This window comes from Muscardinus avellanarius (assembly GCF_963383645.1).
Source record: "Muscardinus avellanarius genome assembly, chromosome: 4".
In the NCBI taxonomy this organism is placed as follows: Eukaryota; Metazoa; Chordata; class Mammalia; order Rodentia; family Gliridae; genus Muscardinus; species Muscardinus avellanarius.
In genome coordinates, this window is record NC_137789.1 from 153,628,925 (window position 1) to 153,650,414 (window position 21,490).

The following is a 21,490-nucleotide window of genomic DNA, read 5'->3' on the forward strand; positions in this document are numbered from 1 at the left end:
TCTGTCCCTCCATCTTCAAAAGACCTGCTACTCAGCAGTGTCATGTATGCATAAAAAACAAAAACAAAAAACCAGACAGACGCTCTGCCCAGCAGGTGGAGGGAGACCAGGAGTCCAGTGATGGTTGTACTGCTTGGATTACCTAATTCTCCCTGGTCCACACTGGCTCACCATCTTCACTGTCTTCTGGTATCAGAGAGTAGGCAGTGTCAGATCTTCCAGGGCAATGGGGAGGCAACAGAGGGGGAGACAGAGCTTTTAAATGAGAAGAGAATATATCAGAGTGAGATATTGCATCCAGTCTGGCCTCCAGCAGGACTTTTGTCCATGGATGCAGTGATAAGCAGAATCCTTATGCCGTCACAAGGCAGAAACTGGCTGGAGCCATAGTGGATTGAGTCATGAGGACGACTTGACAGAGAATTTTCCCTCAAGTCTAATTTTATCCTTTCTCCTTATTGCCCTCTGCAGACTTAGGGCCTACTTCGCCTGAAGCTCTATCCACAGGTAAAGACTCTTCCCAGCCATCCACGCCTAACCTCTGAAAAAGAATGTGCCTTGCAAACAAACGATGAGAGTGAAGGCGTCTCTATCTTCCTCATGTCCCTGGGGCTGGAGACAGCAGACTGTCTGAAAGCCAAGCCCCAAGCTGATGTTGGGTGTTGGGCGGTGACTTGTCTTAGGGGGACAGTTATCCAGTCAGTGTTAAGGGCAGATCCTCCTCCTTGGGATCAGAAGAAGCCCTGTAAGGGTCACGAATCCCCTGTGACCTCCGTGGAGGCTCTGCTTTGAGCTTTGAGGCCGTGCTTTGCTGACTCAGGTCTCTAGTAAAAACATTTGTACTTGGTCCTGTGTGGACAAGGTTCAGTACTGACTGTCACCTTCATAAACACAGACGGGAGCAAGCAGGTGCCCCAAGCTTCTGAATGTGATGCTGCCTGGGCTGCCCTCTGTCACCGTGGGGCTCCATCCTGTGTGTGCCAGGGCTGGACGTAGGGTGCTTGTTCCAGTACCTCCCCTGGGCTGACAGGTGCTTCCCAAATCTTGGGCATCCTTAGACTTGCTCTTCCTCTCACTCTGATGAGGCTGGACCACTGGGTGAGGGCACAGTCTCCTGTGCAGGCGACTTTGTCCTTTCATAAGACCCTTAGTGAGGAATAGCCTCAGAGTCTTGCTGTGTAGGGAGAGTTTGATGAATTGTCTTGTGTCGATTCTAGAGACGGATTCCGGATTGGCACTAAGGCTGGTGAATGGGAGTGGCCGCTGTCAGGGCCGGGTGGAAGTTCTGCACCGGGGCTCCTGGGGCACCGTGTGCGATGACAGCTGGGACATCAATGATGCCAACGTGGTGTGCAGGCAGCTGGACTGTGGCTCTGCCACATCGGCCACACACAGTGCCAAGTTTGGTCAGGGCTCAGGGCCCATTGTCCTGGATGACGTGGCGTGCTCAGGAAATGAGTCCCATCTGTGGAATTGCCCCCACCGAGGCTGGCTCTCCCATAACTGTGGGCACCACGAGGACGCCGGGGTCATCTGCTCAGGTGGTCTCTTACGCCCTTGGGACCCCCATGCCAGGATGGGCCATGGCCAGAGCCTGGGAATTGCTCCCAGACCTTCACTTTATTTGTGTGACTGCTGGGAGGGGAAACTGGCTCTCCCCTGGGACAGTCCCCGTGCTGGCAGATTGGGGGTGGGAGAGTGGACAGCAGGGTCCTGAGCAGCCAGGCTTAACCTGAGAAGGGAGCGCTGGGCTGGAGGTGGTGGGCGCCCACATGTGCCCTCTCCTGGGAGCAGCGGCATGCCTCCTCCCTGCTCGACTCGTTCTGACGTCCCGTGTGAGTGATGGCATCTGTGGCTTTTTGTTTTCCTGCTTCCTGAGTCTGCACGGCCACCTGGCTCAAGTAATTCTGCGGTTAGTTCAACCCTTCTCCCCTTCTCACTTTGGGTTGCTGAGCCTCAGTAGAGCCTCAGGATGTTCATGGTAATGATTCCCCCTGAAATCCTGGGCTGTGCAGTGTCACCAGCTGAGGTGCCACTGCGAGTCCCTGTGGACATGCAGGACAGCTTCAGGTGGAAAGTGCTGCCAGGGCTCAGTGGCCCAGCGACGGTACTCAGTCAGACATCCTGAGCCGCTAGAATGGAAGGTGGGTCAGCTGACGGGACCTGGCAGGGTCCTGGAGGAGGGAGAAGAGAAATTTTCATTGACTTTGGATTGGGCCCAGGGGATGGTCTCCTATATGGAGTCCCAGTGAGAGGACCATGGCTTGTCTCTTGTGGAACTCTCTGCCCAGAAAAGATGGAGCTCACCTGGGCACGTCCTGGGTGTGACTAGGCTCCCCAGCTCTCGGGCCACGATGCCATCCGTGCCTTCGTTCTGGCAGGAGTGGTGAGACCTTTCCCTGGACAGTGTAGTGTCCACAGCGTTTATCCGTCTCTAAGAACAGTGGACTGTCAGAAAAAAGCTCGAGTCAGGGAAAAGCGAGCTGACTTTGTGCTCAGTTTTGGTACTGGAACCTGACTCCAGTGCAGGTTAGCATCATGGTTGTGCAGATGAACAGAGTTGCCAAGCCTGCGTTCTGGAGTGTGAGGTTGACGCAGAAAGTCAATGAACAGGTTGAGTCTATGTGACCCTGCATTGAGGATCAAGGGATTTGCAGTTAATGGATTCTGTGCCTGGACCTCAAAATGGGTTCCAGTGAGGGCTCCAGCCTCTGGGGAACAGCGAAGACCTTTGCTGGGACACAGGGGACTTCTCTTCCCAACAGGGCTCCAACCCTGTGTTTCTCTCTTGCACCGGGGATTTATTTCCTTCTCTTCTCTGTGGCTGAGCACTTGCTGGCTGTATGTGGATGCGGGTGCCCATCAGTGCAGGTGCAGTCCTCTGTGATAGGGTGGGGATGGCTCTGCTTCCCCCCAACACTTCCTGGCACAACCTGATTCTGCAGGACTGTGTGTGCTTGTAGGAGAGGCTCGGGCAGAGGCCTGTGGCAGAGGACATCACTATTTCTGGTACTTTTGGGACCGGACAACCTGATTCTGCTCTGCTCTGTGCCTATGGCCCTCACCCTGTAGACCCAACGTCAGAGTGTGCACTCTGGTGTCAGATGGGAGAGAGACATCAGTGGTCAGAAGGAGAGTGAGATTTTTTTCTCAGAAGAGAATGTCCCAGACTAGAGAGATGGAGAGGCCAGTGTGTGCTCCATCAGGGCCCTGCCCTTCTGCCATGGACAAGCTCATGAGAGCATCGCTGGTCCAGGCAGAGAGGACACTTTCCACTTCGTCAGTATTTGGTGTCTTCTCTATGGGCAGTGAACCAGGCTGCATCCAAGGACACAAATTTAGCAACTAGGAGCAGAATCAAATGAGCAACATTTGTGTTCTCTCTAGGAAGGGATTCCGACTTGGCCGTGAGGCTGGTGAATGGCGGGGACCGGTGCCAGGGCCGCGTGGAGGTCCTGTACCAGGGATCCTGGGGCACCGTGTGCGACGACAGCTGGGACACCAACGATGCCAACGTGGTGTGCAGGCAGCTGGGCTGCGGCTGGGCGGTGTCGGCCCCAGGAAGTGCCACCTTTGGTCAGGGCTCAGGATCGATTGTCCTGGATGACGTGGCGTGCTCAGGAAGTGAGTCCTACCTGTGGAACTGCCCCCACCAAGGCTGGCTCTCCCATAACTGCGGGCATCATGAGGACGCCGGAGTCATCTGCTCAGGTGGGTTCCTTCTTGGCTGAGCTGCAGTCAGACACCTGCTCCTACACTCAGGACTCCATTCTGGCACCAGTTGCCATGGGGCCTCATTGAGGGCTACTGAATTTTCAGAGAAAACACCGATGTCACTTAGGGTCCCCTTTGCAGCCTCTCCTGCTTGTTCAGGAACCCTGACATTTCCTCAGGGCCACTGACCATGGAGGTGACATTAGACCTCCAGTGGAAGAAGCTGCAGGGTCAGTGTGCACCGTGGTGCAGGTGTTGACGTGCTGTTGATTTGAAAGGGACAGGTAGTGGTGTTTAGGTTCAGGATAGAGCATCCTGCAGCTAGAAGCAATGGGCTCTTTATACTGCTGCAGCATATACTCCCAGCTTCTACACCCACTGGACCCTAAGTGCTCTTTTCTAGGGCAGCACTTGTGGACGTGCTCCCTGGCTGGACATCCTCCCCTGGTCTTGCTGCCGAAGTTGTTTGGGGATTTCAGTCTACCTGCTTAGTCTACTGGATTCAATAGTCAATGACTTCCTATGATCACAGAGATTGAGGGCCATGGCATGAAGTTTGTGGGATGACAGGGAGGGATCCATTATGTATAATGAGCCCACTGTGGAGAAGGGTGCTGGGGCACTGCAACAGGGAGGACCCCTAGGATTCAGGTTGGACCTTAGCATTACCCCCACCTGATGATGGATCAACAGGGTCTTCATCAGCTCATTGCTCAGGATGGCTCATCGGCTGCTTTCCTGAGTGTTAATGCAAAGGCTAGTGTGGCCACGGCCTTATTACTACTGGACAGTGAGCCCCAGGTCCAGAGGCACAGGTGTTGTGGCGGAGTGCAGGGCAGAGTTCCCTGAGAGAGCAGAGGATCCCCACTCCCTCTGGCAGCATGCATTCTGGGTACAAGCAAGTCGCAGCTCTGCCTGTCAAGACTGCAAGGGCCCGACTGCTGTGGTTCCCGGTGGGCACCTGTGTGCTTTGTGTCTAACCTCCCTTCTCTCTCTCACAGCTGCCCAGCCTCCATCCACTTCCACCCCAGGTGAGTCCAGGCACCTCGCCTTCTGATGTCTCTGCTCTACTGCCCGCTCCTCAGAACCGGCTTCTTCTCTCTCACATACTGTGGGGCACATTCTTCCCTCTGTGTGTTACCCCAGCAGGGAAGTTCCTGCCTGGACTTGACTGTTCATAAGGTTTTTTCCTGTCCTTCAGTTGTCTGGGTTTGCACTAAAGAGCTGGACAGTGTCCTAGCTGGTTACGCTTGCAGCTTTAGAAAAAAAGCTCTATGCCAACATGCCAATGAACGTTGGCCCTTTCTTATTTAAGATTCACATGGATTTTCTGTTTTTGAGTTTAATCCTATGTGAGTTCATTGGCTTTTTTTTCTTCTTTGATTTATCCCTGGGACATTCTTCCTCTGAACTACAAACCCATCCCTTTAACAGTTTTTTTAGAAACAGGGTTTTACCAGGTGGCAGAGCTCTCTCACCATGTTGCAGAGACTCTTGAAACTGCAATCCTTCCGTCTCAACCTCCCAAGTACTAGGCTCTGACCTTTTGCTGATGGCAAAGCTGGTATAAGCCAGATGCCTTTGTCCCTCGCTCTGCAAAAATGAAATCTGTGGTTTGCGTGGAGAAGAGACAGCTGTTTTTTAGGGTATGTTGAGGGAGACAGTGGCTGCCCTGGTGGCTCTCCATCTCAGCAAATTCAATTCTCCCTGGTCACACCCTGCTCACCACCACCATTTGGCCCCTGGTATCAGAGTGTAGGTGACATTTCAGACCTTCCAGTTGGTGCATGGGTCAGCAGAGGAGAAGACAGAGGTTGTGTAGATGAGCAGATGGAGAGAGAAGATGAGGTCAGTGTGATCACGAGCAGAAGCCGTACGCAGACACCAGGGCAGGACCAGGCAGGATCCGTAGGGGACTGTGTCACGAGGGAGGCTTGAGGCGAAAAGCCTAATCTTATTCTGTGTCCTTATTGTATTTGTAGATGTCTGGCCTTCCACGACCACTCCTCTACCAACAGGTAATGATGCTCTCCGTCATCCCCGGGGCTCTCTCCCTCTCTATCAGGTTGGCGTTGCAAATGATGGCTGAGGTGAAGGTGTCTCTGCCTTTTCTGTGTCCTGTGGGTTGGAGAAGAGCAGATGGCTTGGAGGCCAAGTCCCTGGCCTGGCGTGGGGTGATGGGTGGTTACTGTCTCCAGGCATCCTGGTCCAGGAGCTCAGGGACATCCTCATCCAAGTGTCAGGACCAACCCTGAAAGGGTCGTCAGCCCCGGGACCTCATTCCTGTGCTGAGGCCATGGTTTTGACACTCAGGTGACTGGTGAAGGCAGGGCCTGATGGCCGTGGTGCAGGTGAGCACTGTGTGTTCACGCTGACCCTCAGGCTGCCGCGTCTGCATCTTGGGCTATAGCTCCTGTCATGTGAATTTGAGGACTCCTCCTGGAGCCTTGCCTACCAGGTCACCTTCCAATTTGTAGCATTTGAAGGAGCCAAGAACCTCATTTTGCAGATGTGATATCTAGCTAGCCAGTGTCTGTATTGCTGGGGATGGTTTTCTGTTCCCATGTGACTTCACAATGACTTCAGGTTGGTGTGCTTCTTGTCTTGATGTGTAACCTGACAAAGAAAGCCTCTACGCAGAGGTGCCTTGCCAATTTGATACACCATTTTTTGTCTTTTTTTTGGATATTTCTTTGTTTTGTTATACATTTTTTCCCTTGAATGTGGTCTGTACAGTAGGATGTATGATGTGGTCTGTGCAGTAGGATGTACAGACGGTTGCTGTCCTGCATTGTCTGCACAGCAGCTGGAGTGTGGAGTGTGTTGAGGAGGTAGGAATGGTGCTCATTGGAGCCTTTTCTCCAAGAGGCAGAACTGTGTCCCAGGGGCTCCCTGTGGAAAGGGCTCTACCTCTCTCCAGCATCCCTCCAGCAATGGCTGAGCCTAGGTTTGCCGACAGTGTCATATTGCTAGATGGTACTATGTAGGGGAACCACATGCTCTGAGCCCAACACGATTCTGGCGTCTTCTGTATCACTTATTTCCTGAGGCGCTGTGCCTTAGCAGGGTGAGGTTGGGTCAGGGCAATGGCTGTGCCGACATTTGTCTGGTTTAAACTCTTGGGGGACCTGTACCTTGACCCCCTTGAGACGTTAGCCTCAGCCTGTCCAGGTGACAGCGGTGACAAAGCTTGGATTTCTGTGGTGTGACACGAATGCAGACAGCCAGTGAGCACAGCAGCCCACTCTGCAGCGAGGAGTGAGAGTGCCCAGTTTTGTGCTCAGCCAGTGTGTGTCATGTGCCCTTCGGGCTTTTCTACATGAGCGGCTGGTGAAGGGCTCTTCAGGGACCAGGTGACGTCTCCTGTCTCTGATAAGGAGGCTCATTCTTGCATCCCTGTTGTTCTGTCTCCCATCAGGGCACCCATTTTCACTTTTTACCTACTGCTGTGTTGGCCTTGTGTGGTGTAGGCGCATGGCTGCAAATGACTCCCCTGAGTTAGAGGTGGGGATGGCTCTGCTTCTCTCTAACACTGAGCACCTGATTGTGCCAGGACAAAGTACATCTGGAAGAGGCTCTAGCACTGACCTGCCATGGGAGGGAGCTGGGAAAATCTGGTGCTTTGGAACCCGTAAGCTGACTCTGCTCTGCTCACTCCCTCCTGCCAGTCACCTGCAGGTCCAAGTGCCAGAGGCTGGGGGGACAGGGATGTCACGTTCAGCAGAAGGAGAGGCAGGAGCTTTCTAAATGAGAAGAGAACATCCATCACTGGAAGAGGGGGAGGGCCAGTCTGATCTCTGGCATGTTGATCATCTTAAAGGAATTAAATGAGCAATCATTGTTTCCTTTAGGAAGCGACTCTGGTTTGGCCCTGAGGCTGGTGAACGGTGGGGACCGGTGCCAGGGCCGCGTGGAGGTCCTGTACCAGGGATCCTGGGGCACCGTGTGTGACGACAGCTGGGACACCAGTGATGCCAACGTGGTGTGCAGGCAGCTGGGCTGCGGCTGGGCGGTGTCGGCCCCAGGAAGTGCCACCTTTGGTCAGGGCTCAGGATCGATTGTCCTGGATGACGTGGCGTGCTCAGGAAGTGAGTCCTACCTGTGGAACTGCCCCCACCGAGGCTGGCTCTCCCATAACTGCGGGCACAATGAGGACGCCGGAGTCATCTGCTCAGGTGGGTTCCTTCTTGGCTGAGCTGCAGTCAGACACCTGCTCCTACACTCAGGACTTCATTCTGGCCCCAGTCACCAATGGGCCCCATTGAGGGCTGCTGAATTTTTGGAGACAAACCCATCCTATCAGGGTCCCCTTGGCAGCCTCTCTGCTTATCCAGACTCCTGCCGGTTTTTTGGGGGGAGGGGAGCTTTCCCTGAGGTCCATGTTGAAGTCTATGTTGGGCCCTCCAGGTAGAAGCTTCAAGGTGAGTAATGTGGTGCAAGTAGTGAGCCACTGTTGACGGGAAGTGGCCATTGCTGCTCCCTTGTTTGATACAAAGGATAACTTGGCGGAGGTGTGGCTGGAATCTTCCTGCTTCTACATAGTCAACATCAGGAACCCAGAGGACAGGCATAGGAAAAATCCCCAAGAGAATGCAGTGTCCTGTCTTCTCTAGCAGCGTGCAGTGGTGGGGGAAGCAGGGCATGAGCTCTGCCTGTAAATCCACTGCCCGTAAATGACCAGTTTCCCTGTGATTTCAGGTGGATGTCTTTCTGTGTGCTGCTTTGTGTCTAACCCTGCTTCTCTCTCTTGCAGCTGCCCAGCTCACAACCTCCGTCTCCCCAGGTGAGTCCTGGCATCCTGACTTAGGATGTCTCTGCTCTATGGCCCGCTCTCTGATCCGGCCTCCTCTCTTGGCACATGGTGTGGGGTGTCTTCTTCCCCCTCTGGGTGACAGTCCCAGCAGGGCAGCTCCTATGGGTACCCAGTGTTACAGGTGCCTTCCTCTTCTCATCCCATCTAGTTTGCATCAATAGTTGCAAGAGTCCTAGGTGATAACTCTTGTTGCTTTACAGATATTGCACATGTCAATCAGCTTTGGAATTTTCATGTTCAAGGTCAACAAAAATTTTGTGAGGTTGAGTTTGATTTGCTTTGACCTTCTGAAGCAAGAAACTTGGTGCAGGTTAGAAACATCTGTCCCTCCATCTTCAAAAGACCTGCTACTCAGCAGTGTCATGTATGCATAAAAAACAAAAACAAAAAACCAGACAGACGCTCTGCCCAGCAGGTGGAGGGAGCCCAGGAGTCCAGTGATAGTTGTACTGCTTGGATTACCTAATTCTCCCTGGTCCACACTGGCTCACCATCTTCACTGTCTTCTGGTATCAGAGAGTAGGCAGTGTTAGATCTTCCAGGGCAATGGGGAGGCAACAGAGGGGGAGACAGAGCTTTTAAATGAGAAGAGAATATATCAGAGTGAGATATTGCATCCAGTCTGGCCTCCAGCAGGACCTTTGTCCATGGATGCAGTGATAAGCAGAATCCTTATGCCGTCACAAGGCAGAAACTGGCTGGAGCCATAGTGGATTGAGTCATGAGGACGACTTGACAGAGAATTTTCCCTCAAGTCTAATTTTATCCTTTCTCCTTATTGCCCTCTGCAGACTTAGGGCCTACTTCGCCTGAAGCTCTATCCACAGGTAAAGACTCTTCCCAGCCATCCATGCCTAACCTCTGAAAAAGAATGTGCCTTGCAAACAAACGATGAGAGTGAAGGTGTCTCTATCTTCCTCATGTCCCTGGGGCTGGAGACAGCAGACTGTCTGAAAGCCAAGCCCCAAGCTGATGTTGGGTGTTGGGCGGTGACTTGTCTTAGGGGGACAGTTATCCAGTCAGTGTTAAGGGCAGATCCTCCTCCTTGGGATCAGAAGAAGCCCTGTAAGGGTCACTAATCCCCTGTGACCTCCGTGGAGGCCCTGCTTTGAGCTTTGAGGCTGTGCTTTGCTGACTCAGGTCTCTAGTAAAAACATTTGTACTTGGTCCTGTGTGGACAAGGTTCAGTACTGACTGTCACCTTCATAAACACAGACGGGAGCATGCAGGCGCCCCAAGCTTCTGACCGTGATGCTGCCTGGGCTGCCCTCTGTCACCGTGGGGCTCCATCCTGTGTGTGCCAGGGCTGGACATAGGGTGTTTGTTCCAGTACCTCCCCTGGGCTGACAGGGGCTTCCCAAATCTTGGGCATCCTTAGACTTGCTCTTCCTCTCACTCTGATGAGGCTGGACCACTGGGTGAGGGCACAGTCTCCTGTGCAGGCGACTTTGTCCCTTCATAAGACCCTTTAGTGAGGAATAGCCTCAGAGTCTTGCTGTGTAGGGAGAGTTTGATGAAGTGTCTTGTGTCGATTCTAGAGACGGATTCCGGATTGGCACTAAGGCTGGTGAATGGGAGTGGCCGCTGTCAGGGCCGGGTGGAAGTTCTGCACCGGGGCTCCTGGGGCACCGTGTGCGATGACAGCTGGGACATCAATGATGCCAACGTGGTGTGCAGGCAGCTGGACTGTGGCTCTGCCACATCGGCCACACACAGTGCCAAGTTTGGTCAGGGCTCAGGGCCCATTGTCCTGGATGACGTGGCATGCTCAGGAAATGAGTCCCATCTGTGGAATTGCCCCCACCGAGGCTGGCTCTCCCATAACTGTGGGCACCACGAGGACGCCGGGGTCATCTGCTCAGGTGGGTCTCTTACGCCCTTGGGACCCCCATGCCAGGATGGGCCATGGCCAGAGCCTGGGAATTGCTCCCAGACCTTCACTTTATTTGTGTGACTGCTGGGAGGGGAAACTGGCTCTCCCCTGGGACAGTCCCCGTGCTGGCAGATTGGGGGTGGGAGAGTGGACAGCAGGGTCCTGAGCAGCCAGGCTTAACCTGAGAAGGGAGCGCTGGGCTGGAGGTGGTGGGCGCCCACATGTGCCCTCTTCTGGGAGCAGCGGCATGCCTCCTCCCTGCTCGACTCGTTCTGACGTCCCCGTGTGAGTGATGGCATCTGTGGCTTTTTGTTTTCCTGCTTTCTGAGTCTGCACGGCCACCTGGCTCAAGTAATTCTGCGGTTAGTTCAACCCTTCTCCCATCCTCACTTTGGGTTGCTGAGCCTCAGTAGAGCCTCAGCCTGTTCATGGTAATGATTCCCCCTGAAATCCTGGGCTGTGCAGTGTCACCAGCTGAGGTGCCACTGCGAGTCCCTGTGGACATGCAGGACAGCTTCAGGTGGAAAGTGCTGCCAGGGCTCAGTGGCCCAGCGACAGTACTCAGTCAGACATCCTGAGCCGCTAGAATGGAAGGTGGTTCAGCTGACGGGACCTGGCAGGGTCCTGGAGGAGGGAGAAGAGAAATTTTCATTGACTTTGGATTGGGGCCAGGGGACGGTCTCCTATGAGGAGTCCCAGTGAGAGGACCATGGCTTGTCTCTTGTGGAACTCTCTGCCCAGAAAAGATGGAGCTCACCTGGGCACATCCTGGGTGTGACTAGGCTCCCCAGCTCTCGGGCCACGATGCCATCCGTGCCTTCGTTCTGGCAGGAGTGGTGAGACCTTTCCCTGGACAGTGTAGTGTCCACAGCGTTTATCCGTCTCTAAGAGCACTGGACTGTCAGGAAAAAGCTCGAGTCAGGAAAAAGCGAGCTGACTTTGTGCTCAATTTTGGTACCGGAACCTGACTCCAGTGCAGGTTAGCATCATGGTTGTGCAGATGAACAGAGTTGCCAAGCCTGAGTTCTGGAGTGTGAGGTTGACGCAGAAAGTCAATGAACAGGTTGAGTCTATGTGACCCTGCATTGAGGATCAAGGGATTTGCAGTTAATGGATTCTGTGCCTGGACCTCAAAATGGGTTCCAGTGAGGGCTCCAGCCTCTGGGGAACAGCAAAGACCTTTGCTGGGACACAGGGGACTTCTCTTCCCAACAGGGCTCCAACCCTGTGTTTCTCTCTTGCACCGGGGATTTATTTCCTTCTCTTCTCTGTGGCTGAGCACTTGCTGGCTGTATGTGGATGCGGGTGCCCATCTGTGCAGGTGCAGTCCTCTGTGGTAGGGTGGGGATGGCTCTGCTTCCCCCCAACACTTCCTGGCACAACCTGATTCTGCAGGACTGTGTGTGCTTGTAGGAGAGGCTCGGGCAGAGGCCTGTGGCAGAGGATATCACTATTTCTGGTACTTTTGGGACCGGACAACCTGATTCTGCTCTGCTCTGTGCCTATGGCCCTCACCCTGTAGACCCAACGTCAGAGTGTGCACTCTGGTGTCAGATGGGAGAGAGACATCAGTGGTCAGAAGGAGAGAGAGATTTTTTTCTCAGAAGAGAATGTCCCAGACTAGAGAGATGGAGAGGCCAGTGTGTGCTCCATCAGGGCCCTGCCCTTCTGCCATAAACAAGCTCATGAGAGCATCGCTGGTCCAGGCAGAGAGGACACTTTCCACTTCGTCAGTATTTGGTGTCTTCTCCATGGGCAGTGAACCAGGCTGCATCCAAGGACACAAATTTAGCAACTAGGAGCAGAATCAAATGAGCAACATTTGTGTTCTCTCTAGGAAGGGATTCCGACTTGGCCGTGAGGCTGGTGAACGGCGGGGACCGGTGCCAGGGCCGCGTGGAGGTCCTGTACCAGGGATCCTGGGGCACCGTGTGCGACGACAGCTGGGACACCAACGATGCCAACGTGGTGTGCAGGCAGCTGGGCTGCGGCTGGGCGGTGTCGGCCCCAGGAAGTGCCACCTTTGGTCAGGGCTCAGGATCGATTGTCCTGGATGACGTGGCGTGCTCAGGAAGTGAGTCCTACCTGTGGAACTGCCCCCACCAAGGCTGGCTCTCCCATAACTGCGGGCACCATGAGGACGCCGGAGTCATCTGCTCAGGTGGGTTCCTTCTTGGCTGAGCTGCAGTCAGACACCTGCTCCTACACTCAGGACTCCATTCTGGCACCAGTTGCCATGGGGCCTCATTGAGGGCTACTGAATTTTCAGAGAAAACACCGATGTCACTCAGGGTCCCCTTTGCAGCCTCTCCTGCTTGCTCAGGAGCCCTGACATTTCCTCAGGGCCACTGACCATGGAGGTGACATTAGACCTCCAGTGGAAGAAGCTGCAGGGTCAGTGTGCACCGTGGTGCAGGTGTTGACGTGCTGTTGATTTGAAAGGGACAGGTAGTGGTGTTTAGGTTCAGGATAGAGCATCCTGCAGCTAGAAGCAATGGGCTCTTTATACTGCTGCAGCATATACTCCCAGCTTCCACACCCACTGGACCCTAAGTGCTCTTTTCTGGGGCAGCACTTGTGGACGTGCTCCCTGGCTGCACATCCTCCCCTGGTCTTGCTGCCGAAGTTGTTTGGGGATTTCAGTCTATCTGCTTAGTCTCTGGATTCAATAGTCCATGACTTACTATGATCACAGAGATTGAGGGCCATGGCATGAAGTTTGTGGGATGACAGGGAGGGATCCATTATGTATAATGAGCCCATTGGGGAGAAGGGTGCTGGGGCACTGCAACAGGGAGGACCCCTAGGATTCAGGTTGGACCTTAGAGTTACCCCTACCTCATGATGGATCAACAGGATCTTCATCAGCTCATTGCTCAGGATGGCTCATCGGCTGCTTTCCTGAGTGTTAATGCAAAGGCTAGTGTGGCCACGGCCTTATTACTACTGGACAGTGAGCCCCAGGTCCAGAGGCACAGGTGTTGTGGCGGAGTGCAGGGCAGAGTTCCCTGAGAGAGCAGAGGATCCCCACTCCCTCTGGCAGCATGCATTCTGGGTACAAGCAAGTCGCAGCTCTGCCTGTCAAGACTGCAAGGGCCCGACTGCTGTGGTTCCTGGTGGGCACCTGTGTGCTTTGTGTCTAACCTCCCTTCTCTCTCTCACAGCTGCCCAGCCTCCATCCACTTCCACCCCAGGTGAGTCCAGGCACCTCGCCTTCTGATGTCTCTGCTCTACTGCCCGCTCTCCAGAACCGGCTTCTCTCTCACATACTGTGGGGCACATTCTTCCCTCTGTGTGTTACCCCAGCAGGGAAGTTCCTGCCTGGACTTGACTGTTGACAAGGTTTGTTCCTGTCCTTCAGTTGTCTGGGTTTGCACTAAAGAGCTGGACAGTGTCCTAGCTGGTTATGCATGCAGCTTTAGAAAAATAGCTCTGTGCCAACATGCCAATGAACGTTGGCCCTTTCTTATTTAAGATTCACATGGATTTTCTGTCTTTGAGTTTAATCCTATGTGAGTTCATTGGCTTTTTTTTCTTCTTTGATTCATCCCTGGGACATTCTTCCTCTGAACTACAAACACATCCCTTTAACAGTTTTTTTAGAAACAGGGTTTTACCAGGTGGCAGAGGTCTCTCACCATGTTGCAGAGAGTCTTAAAACTGCAATCCTTCAGTCTCAACCTCCCAAGTACTAGGCTCTGACCTTTTGCTGATGGCAAAGCTGGTATAAGCTAGATGCCTTTGTCCCTCACTCTGGAAAAATGAAATCTGTGGTTTGCTTGGAGAAGAAACAGCTGTTTTGTAGGGTATGTTGAGGGAGACAGTGGCTGCCCTGGTGGCTCTCCATCTCAGCAAATTCAATTCTCCCTGGTCCACACCCTGCTCACCATCACCATTTGGCCCCTGGTATCAGAGTGTAGGTGACATTTCAGACCTTCCAGTTGGTGCATGGGTCAGCAGAGAAGACAGAGGTTGTGTAGATGAGCAGATTGAGAGAGAAGATGAGGTCAGTGTGATCACGAGCAGAAGCCGTACGCAGACACCAGGGCAGAACCAGGCGGGATCCGTAGGGGACTGTGTCACGAGGGAGGCTTGAGGCGAAAAGCCTAATTTTATTCTGTGTCCTTATTGTATTTGTAGATGTCTGGCCTTCCACGACCACTCCTCTACCAACAGGTAATGATGCTCTCCGTCATCCCCGGGGCTCCCTCTCTCCCTCTCTATCAGGTTGGCGTTGCAAATGATGGCTGAGGTGAAGGGGTCTCTGCCTTTTCTGTGTCCTGTGGGTTGGAGAAGAGCAGATGGCTTGGAGGCCAAGTCCCTGGCCTGGCGTGGGGTGATGGGTGGTTACTGTCTCCAGGGCATCCTGATCCAGGAGCTCAGGGACATCCTCATCCAAGTGTCAGTACCAACCCTGAAAGGGTCGTCAGCCCCGGGACCTCATTCCTGTGCTGAGGCCATGCTTTTGACACTCAGGTGACTGGTGAAGGCAGGGCCTGACGGCCGTGGTGCAGGTGAGCACTGTGTGTTCACGCTGACCCTCAGGCTGCCGCGTCTGCATCTTGGGCTATAGCTCCTGTCATGTGAATTTGAGGACTCCTCCTGGAGCCTTGCCTACCAGGTCACCTTCCAATTTGTAGCATTTGAGGGAGCCGAGGACCTCATTTTGCAGATGTGAAATCTAACTAGCCAGTTTCTGTATTGCTGGGGATGGTTTTCTGTGCCCATGTGACTTCACAATGACTTCAGGTTGGTGTGCATCTTGTCTTGATGTGTAAAATGGCATAGAAAGCCTCTACGCAGAGGTGCCTTGCCAATTTGATACACCATGTTTTGTCTTCCTTTTGGATATTTCTTTGTTTTGTTATACATTTTTTTTTCCTTGAATGTGGTCTGTACAGTAGGATGTACAGACGGTTGCTGTCCTGCATTGTCTGCACAGCAGCTGGAGTGTGGAGTGGGATGAGGAGGTAGGAATGGTGCTCATTGGAGCCTTTTCTCCAAGAGGCAGAACTGTGTCCCAGGGGCTCCCTGTGGAAAGGGCTCTGCCTCTCTCCAGCATTCCTCCAGCAATGGCTAAGCCCTAGGTTTGCCGACAGTGTCATATTGCTAGATGGTACTATGTAGGGGAACCACATGCTCTGAGCCCAACACGATTCTGGCATCTTCTGCATCACTTCTTTCCTGAGGCGCTGTGCCTTAGCAGTATGAGGTTGGGTCAGGGCAATGGCTGTGCCGACATTTGTCTGGTTTAAACTCTTGGGGGACCTGTACCTTGACCCCCTTGAGACGTTAGCCTCAGCCTGTCCAGGTGACAGCGATGACAAAGCTTGGATTTCCGTGGTGTGACATGAATGCAGACAGCCGGTGAGCACAGGAGCCCACTCTGCAGCGAGGAGTGAGAGTGCCCAGCTTTGTGCTCAGCCAGTGTGTGTCATGTGCGCTTCGCACGTTTCTACCTGAGCAGCTGGTGAAGGGCTCTTCAGGGACCAGGTGACGTCTCCTGTCTCTGATAAGGAGGCTCATTCTTGCATCCCTGTTGTTCTGTCTCCCATCAGGGCACCCATTTTCACTTTTTACCTACTGCTGTGTTGGCCTTTTGTGGTGTAGGTGCATGGCTGCAAATGACTCCCCTGAGTTAGAGGTAGGATGGCTCTGCTTCTCTAGCTCTGAGCACCTGATTGTGCCAGGATAAAGTACATCTGGAAGAGGCTCTAGAACTGACCTGCCATGGGAGGGAGCTGGGAAAATCTGGTGCTTTGGAACCCGTAAGCGGACTCTGCTCTGCTCACTCCCTCCTGACAGTCACCTGCAGGTCCAAGTGCCAGAGGCTAGGGGGACAGGGATGTCACGTTCAGAAGAAGGAGAAGCAGGAGCTTTCTAAATGAGAAGAGAACATCCATCACTGGGAGAGGGGGAGGGCCAGTCTGATCTCTGGCATGTTGATCATCTTAAAGGAATTAAATGAGCAATCATTGTTTCCTTTAGGAAGCGACTCTGGTTTGGCCCTGAGGCTGGTGAACGGTGGGGACCGGTGCCAGGGCCGCGTGGAGGTCCTGTACCAGGGATCCTGGGGCACCGTGTGCGACGACAGCTGGGACACCAACGATGCCAACGTGGTGTGCAGGCAGCTGGGCTGCGGCTGGGCGGTGTCGGCCCCAGGAAGTGCCACCTTTGGTCAGGGCTCAGGATCGATTGTCCTGGATGACGTGGCGTGCTCAGGAAGTGAGTCCTACCTGTGGAACTGCCCCCACCGAGGCTGGCTCTCCCATAACTGCGGGCACCATGAGGACGCCGGAGTCATCTGCTCAGGTGGGTTCCTTCTTGGCTGAGCTGCAGTCAGACACCTGCTCCTACACTCAGGACTCCATTCTGGCACCAGTTGCCATGGGGCCTCATTGAGGGCTACTGAATTTTCAGAGAAAACACCGATGTCACTCAGGGTCCCCTTTGCAGCCTCTCCTGCTTGCTCAGGAGCCCTGACATTTCCTCAGGGCCACTGACCATGGAGGTGACATTAGACCTCCAGTGGAAGAAGCTGCAGGGTCAGTGTACACTGTGGTGCAGGTGTTGACGTGCTGTTGATTTGAAAGGGACAGGTAGTGGTGTTTAGGTTCAGGATAGAGCATCCTGCAGCTAGAAGCAATGGGCTCTTTATACTGCTGCAGCATATACTCCCAGCTTCCACACCCACTGGACCCTAAGTGCTCTTTTCTGGGGCAGCACTTGTGGACGTGCTCCCTGGCTGCACATCCTCCCCTGGTCTTGCTGCCGAAGTTGTTTGGGGATTTCAGTCTATCTGCTTAGTCTCTGGATTCAATAGTCCATGACTTACTATGATCACAGAGATTGAGGGCCATGGCATGAAGTTTGTGGGATGACAGGGAGGGATCCATTATGTATAATGAGCCCATTGGGGAGAAGGGTGCTGGGGCACTGCAACAGGGAGGACCCCTAGGATTCAGGTTGGACCTTAGAGTTACCCCCACCTGATGATGGATCAACAGGGTCTTCATCAGCTCATTGCTCAGGATGGCTCATCGGCTGCTTTCCTGAGTGTTAATGCAAGGGCTAGTGTGGCCACGGCCTTATTACTACTGGACAGTGAGCCCCTGGTCCAGAGGCACAGGTGTTGTGGCGGAGTGCAGGGCAGAGTTCCCTGAGAGAGCAGAGGATCCCCACTCCCTCTGGCAGCATGCATTCTGGGTACAAGCAAGTCGCAGCTCTGCCTGTCAAGACTGCAAGGGTCCGACTGCTGTGGTTCCCGGTGGGCACCTGTGTGCTTTGTGTCTAACCTCCCTTCTCTCTCTCACAGCTGCCCAGCCTCCATCCACTTCCACCCCAGGTGAGTCCAGGCATCTCGCCTTCTGATGTCTCTGCTCTACTGCCCGCTCTCCAGAACCGGCTTCTTCTCTCTTACATACTGTGGGGCACATTCTTCCCTCTGTGTGTTACCCCAGCAGGGAAGTTCCTGCCTGGACTTGACTGTTCATAAGGTTTTTTCCTGTCCTTCAGTTGTCTGGGTTTGCACTAAAGAGCTGGACAGTGTCCTAGCTGGTTATGCATGCAGCTTTAGAAAAAAAGCTCTATGCCAACATGCCAATGAACGTTGGCCCTTTCTTATTTAAGATTCACATGGACTTTCTGTTTTTGAATTTAATCCTATGTGAGTTCATTGGCTTTTTTTTTCTACTTTGATTCATCCCTGGGGCATTCTTTCTCCGAACTACAAACTCATCCCTCGGGTTTTTTTTATTTTTCTTTAGAAACAGGGTTTTACCAGGTGGCAGAGGTCTCTCACCATGTTGCAGAGACTCTTGAAACTGCAATCCTTCCGTCTCAACCTCCCAAGTACTAGGCTCTGACCTTTTGCTGATGGCAAAGCTGGTATAAGCCAGATGCCTTTGTCCCTCGCTCTGCAAAAATGAAATCTGTGGTTTGCTTGGAGAAGAGTGCGCTGTTTTGTAGGGTATGTTGAGGGAGACAGTGGCTGCCCTGGTGGCTCTCCATCTCAGCAAATTCAATTCTCCCTGGTCCACACCCTGCTCACCATCACCATTTGGCCCCTGGTATCAGAGTGTAGGTGACATTTCAGACCTTCCAGTTGGTGTATGGGTCAGCAGAGGAGAAGACAGAGGTTGTGTAGATTAGCAGATGGAGAGAGAAGATGAGGTCAGTGTGATCACGAGCAGAAGCCGTACGCAGACACCAGGGCAGAACCAGGCGGGATCCGTAGGGGACTGTGTCACGAGGGAGGCTTGAGGCGAAAAGCCTAATTTTATTCTGTGTCCTTATTGTATTTGTAGATGTCTGGCCTTCCACGACCACTCCTCTACCAACAGGTAATGATGCTCTCCGTCATCCCCGGGGCTCCCTCTCTCCCTCTCTATCAGGTCTGGCGTTGCAAATGATGGCTGAGGTGAAGGGGTCTCTGCCTTTTCTGTGTCCTGTGGGTTGGAGAAGAGCAGATGGCTTGGAGGCCAAGTCCCTGGCCTGGCGTGGGGTGATGGGTGGTTACTGTCTCCAGGGCATCCTGATCCAGGAGCTCAGGGACATCCTCATCCAAGTGTCAGTACCAACCCTGAAAGGGTCGTCAGCCCCGGGACCTCATTCCTGTGCTGAGGCCATGCTTTTGACACTCAGGTGACTGGTGAAGGCAGGGCCTGATGGCCGTGGTGCAGGTGAGCACTGTGTGTTCACGCTGACCCTCAGGCTGCCGCGTCTGCATCTTGGGCTATAGCTCCTGCCATGTGAATTTGAGGACTCCTTCTGGAGCCTTGCCTACCAGGTCACCTTCCAATTTGTAGCATTTGAGGGAGCCGAGAACCTCATTTTGCAGATGTGAAATCTAACTAGCCAGTTTCTGTATTGCTGGGCATGGTTTTCTGTTCCCATGTGACTTCAGGTTGGTGTGCATCTTGTCTTGATGTGTAAAATGCCATAGAAAGCCTCTACGCAGAGGTGCCTTGCCAATTTGATACACCATGTTTTGTCTTCCTTTTGGATATTTCTTTGTTTTGTTATACATATTTTCCCTTGAATGTGGTCTGTACAGTAGGATGTATGAATGTCGTCTGTACAGTAGGATGTACAGACAGTTGCTGTCCTGCATTGTCTGCACAGCAGCTGGAGTGTGGAGTGGGATGAGGAGGTAGGAATGGTGCTCATTGGAGCCTTTTCTCCAAGAGGCAGAACTGTGTCCCAGGGGCTCCCTGTGGAAAGGGCTCTGCCTCTCTCCAGCATTCCTCCAGCAATGGCTAAGCCCTAGGTTTGCCGACAGTGTCATATTGCTAGATGGTACTATGTAGGGGAACCACATGCTCTGAGCCCAACACGATTCTGGCATCTTCTGCATCACTTCTTTCCTGAGGCGCTGTGCCTTAGCAGTATGAGGTTGGGTCAGGGCAATGGCTGTGCCGACATTTGTCTGGTTTAAACTCTTGGGGGACCTGTACCTTGACCCCCTTGAGACGTTAGCCTCAGCCTGTCCAGGTGACAGCGATGACAAAGCTTGGATTTCCGTGGTGTGACATGAATGCAGACAGCCAGTGAGCACAGCAGCCCACTCTGCAGCGAGGAGTGAGAGCGCCCAGCTTTGTGCTCAGCCAGTGTGTATCATGTGCGCTTCGGCCTTTTCTACCTGAGCGGATGGTGAAGGGCTCTTCAGGGACCAGGTGACGTCTCCTGTCTCTGATAAGGAGGCTCATTCTTGCATCCCTGTTGTTCTGTCTCCCATCAGGGCACCCATTTTCATTTTTTACCTACAGCTGTGTGGGTGTGTGGCCATGTGTGGTGTAGGCGCATGGCTGCAAATGACTCCCCCGAGTTATAGGTGGGGATGGCTCTGCTTCTCTCTAACACTGAGCACCTGATTGTGCCAGGACAAATGTGCATCTGGAAGAGGCTCTAGCACTGACCTGCCATGGGAGGGAGCTGGGAAAATCTGGTGCTTTGGAACCTGTAAGCTGACTCTGCTCTGCTCACTCCCTCCTGCCAGTCACCTGCAGGTCCAAGTGCCAGAGGCTGGGGGGACAGGGATGTCACGTTCAGCAGAAGGAGAGGCAGAAGCTTTCTAAATGAGAAGAGAACATCCATCACTGGGAGAGGGGGAGGGCCAGTCTGATCTCTGGCATGTTGATCATCTTAAAGGAATTAAATGAGCAATCATTGTTTCCTTTAGGAAGCGACTCTGGTTTGGCCCTGAGGCTGGTGAACGGTGGGGACCGGTGCCAGGGCCGCGTGGAGGTCCTGTACCAGGGATCCTGGGGCACCGTGTGCGACGACAGCTGGGACACCAACGATGCCAACGTGGTGTGCAGGCAGCTGGGCTGCGGCTGGGCGGTGTCGGCCCCAGGAAGTGCCACCTTTGGTCAGGGCTCAGGATCGATTGTCCTGGATGACGTGGCGTGCTCAGGAAGTGAGTCCTACCTGTGGAACTGCCCCCACCGAGGCTGGCTCTCCCATAACTGCGGGCACCATGAGGACGCCGGAGTCATCTGCTCAGGTGGGTTCCTTCTTGGCTGAGCTGCAGTCAGACACCTGCTCCTACACTCAGGACTCCATTCTGGCACCAGTTGCCATGGGGCCTCATTGAGGGCTACTGAATTTTCAGAGAAAACACCGATGTCACTCAGGGTCCCCTTTGCAGCCTCTCCTGCTTGCTCAGGAGCCCTGACATTTCCTCAGGGCCACTGACCATGGAGGTGACATTAGACCTCCAGTGGAAGAAGCTGCAGGGTCAGTGTACACTGTGGTGCAGGTGTTGACGTGCTGTTGATTTGAAAGGGACAGGTAGTGGTGTTTAGGTTCAGGATAGAGCATCCTGCAGCTAGAAGCAATGGGCTCTTTATACTGCTGCAGCATATACTCCCAGCTTCCACACCCACTGGACCCTAAGTGCTCTTTTCTGGGGCAGCACTTGTGGACGTGCTCCCTGGCTGCACATCCTCCCCTGGTCTTGCTGCCGAAGTTGTTTGGGGATTTCAGTCTATCTGCTTAGTCTCTGGATTCAATAGTCCATGACTTACTATGATCACAGAGATTGAGGGCCATGGCATGAAGTTTGTGGGATGACAGGGAGGGATCCATTA

The 21,490-nt window shown here is 53.5% G+C and overlaps 1 protein-coding gene across 1 annotated transcript in view; it reads left to right on the forward strand.

The window, feature by feature from the left end:
* Window positions 1-21,490, forward strand: part of LOC308262466 (scavenger receptor cysteine-rich domain-containing protein DMBT1-like) — a gene marked incomplete at both ends in the record, with an annotated part of 99,283 nt that overhangs the window by 27,343 nt on the left and 50,450 nt on the right. The window contains 21 exon segments of the mRNA XM_080694876.1: window positions 1,152-1,627; window positions 3,390-3,719; window positions 3,722-3,768; window positions 3,770-3,780; window positions 7,566-7,889; window positions 10,000-10,477; window positions 12,242-12,561; window positions 12,744-12,798; window positions 13,565-13,594; window positions 14,541-14,576; window positions 14,697-14,801; window positions 16,011-16,044; window positions 16,091-16,154; window positions 16,389-16,712; window positions 16,895-16,961; window positions 17,716-17,745; window positions 18,707-18,742; window positions 18,861-18,968; window positions 20,168-20,175; window positions 20,581-20,904; window positions 21,087-21,137. Coding sequence (XP_080551002.1) covers window positions 1,152-1,627; window positions 3,390-3,719; window positions 3,722-3,768; window positions 3,770-3,780; window positions 7,566-7,889; window positions 10,000-10,477; window positions 12,242-12,561; window positions 12,744-12,798; window positions 13,565-13,594; window positions 14,541-14,576; window positions 14,697-14,801; window positions 16,011-16,044; window positions 16,091-16,154; window positions 16,389-16,712; window positions 16,895-16,961; window positions 17,716-17,745; window positions 18,707-18,742; window positions 18,861-18,968; window positions 20,168-20,175; window positions 20,581-20,904; window positions 21,087-21,137 — 3,258 coding nt within the window.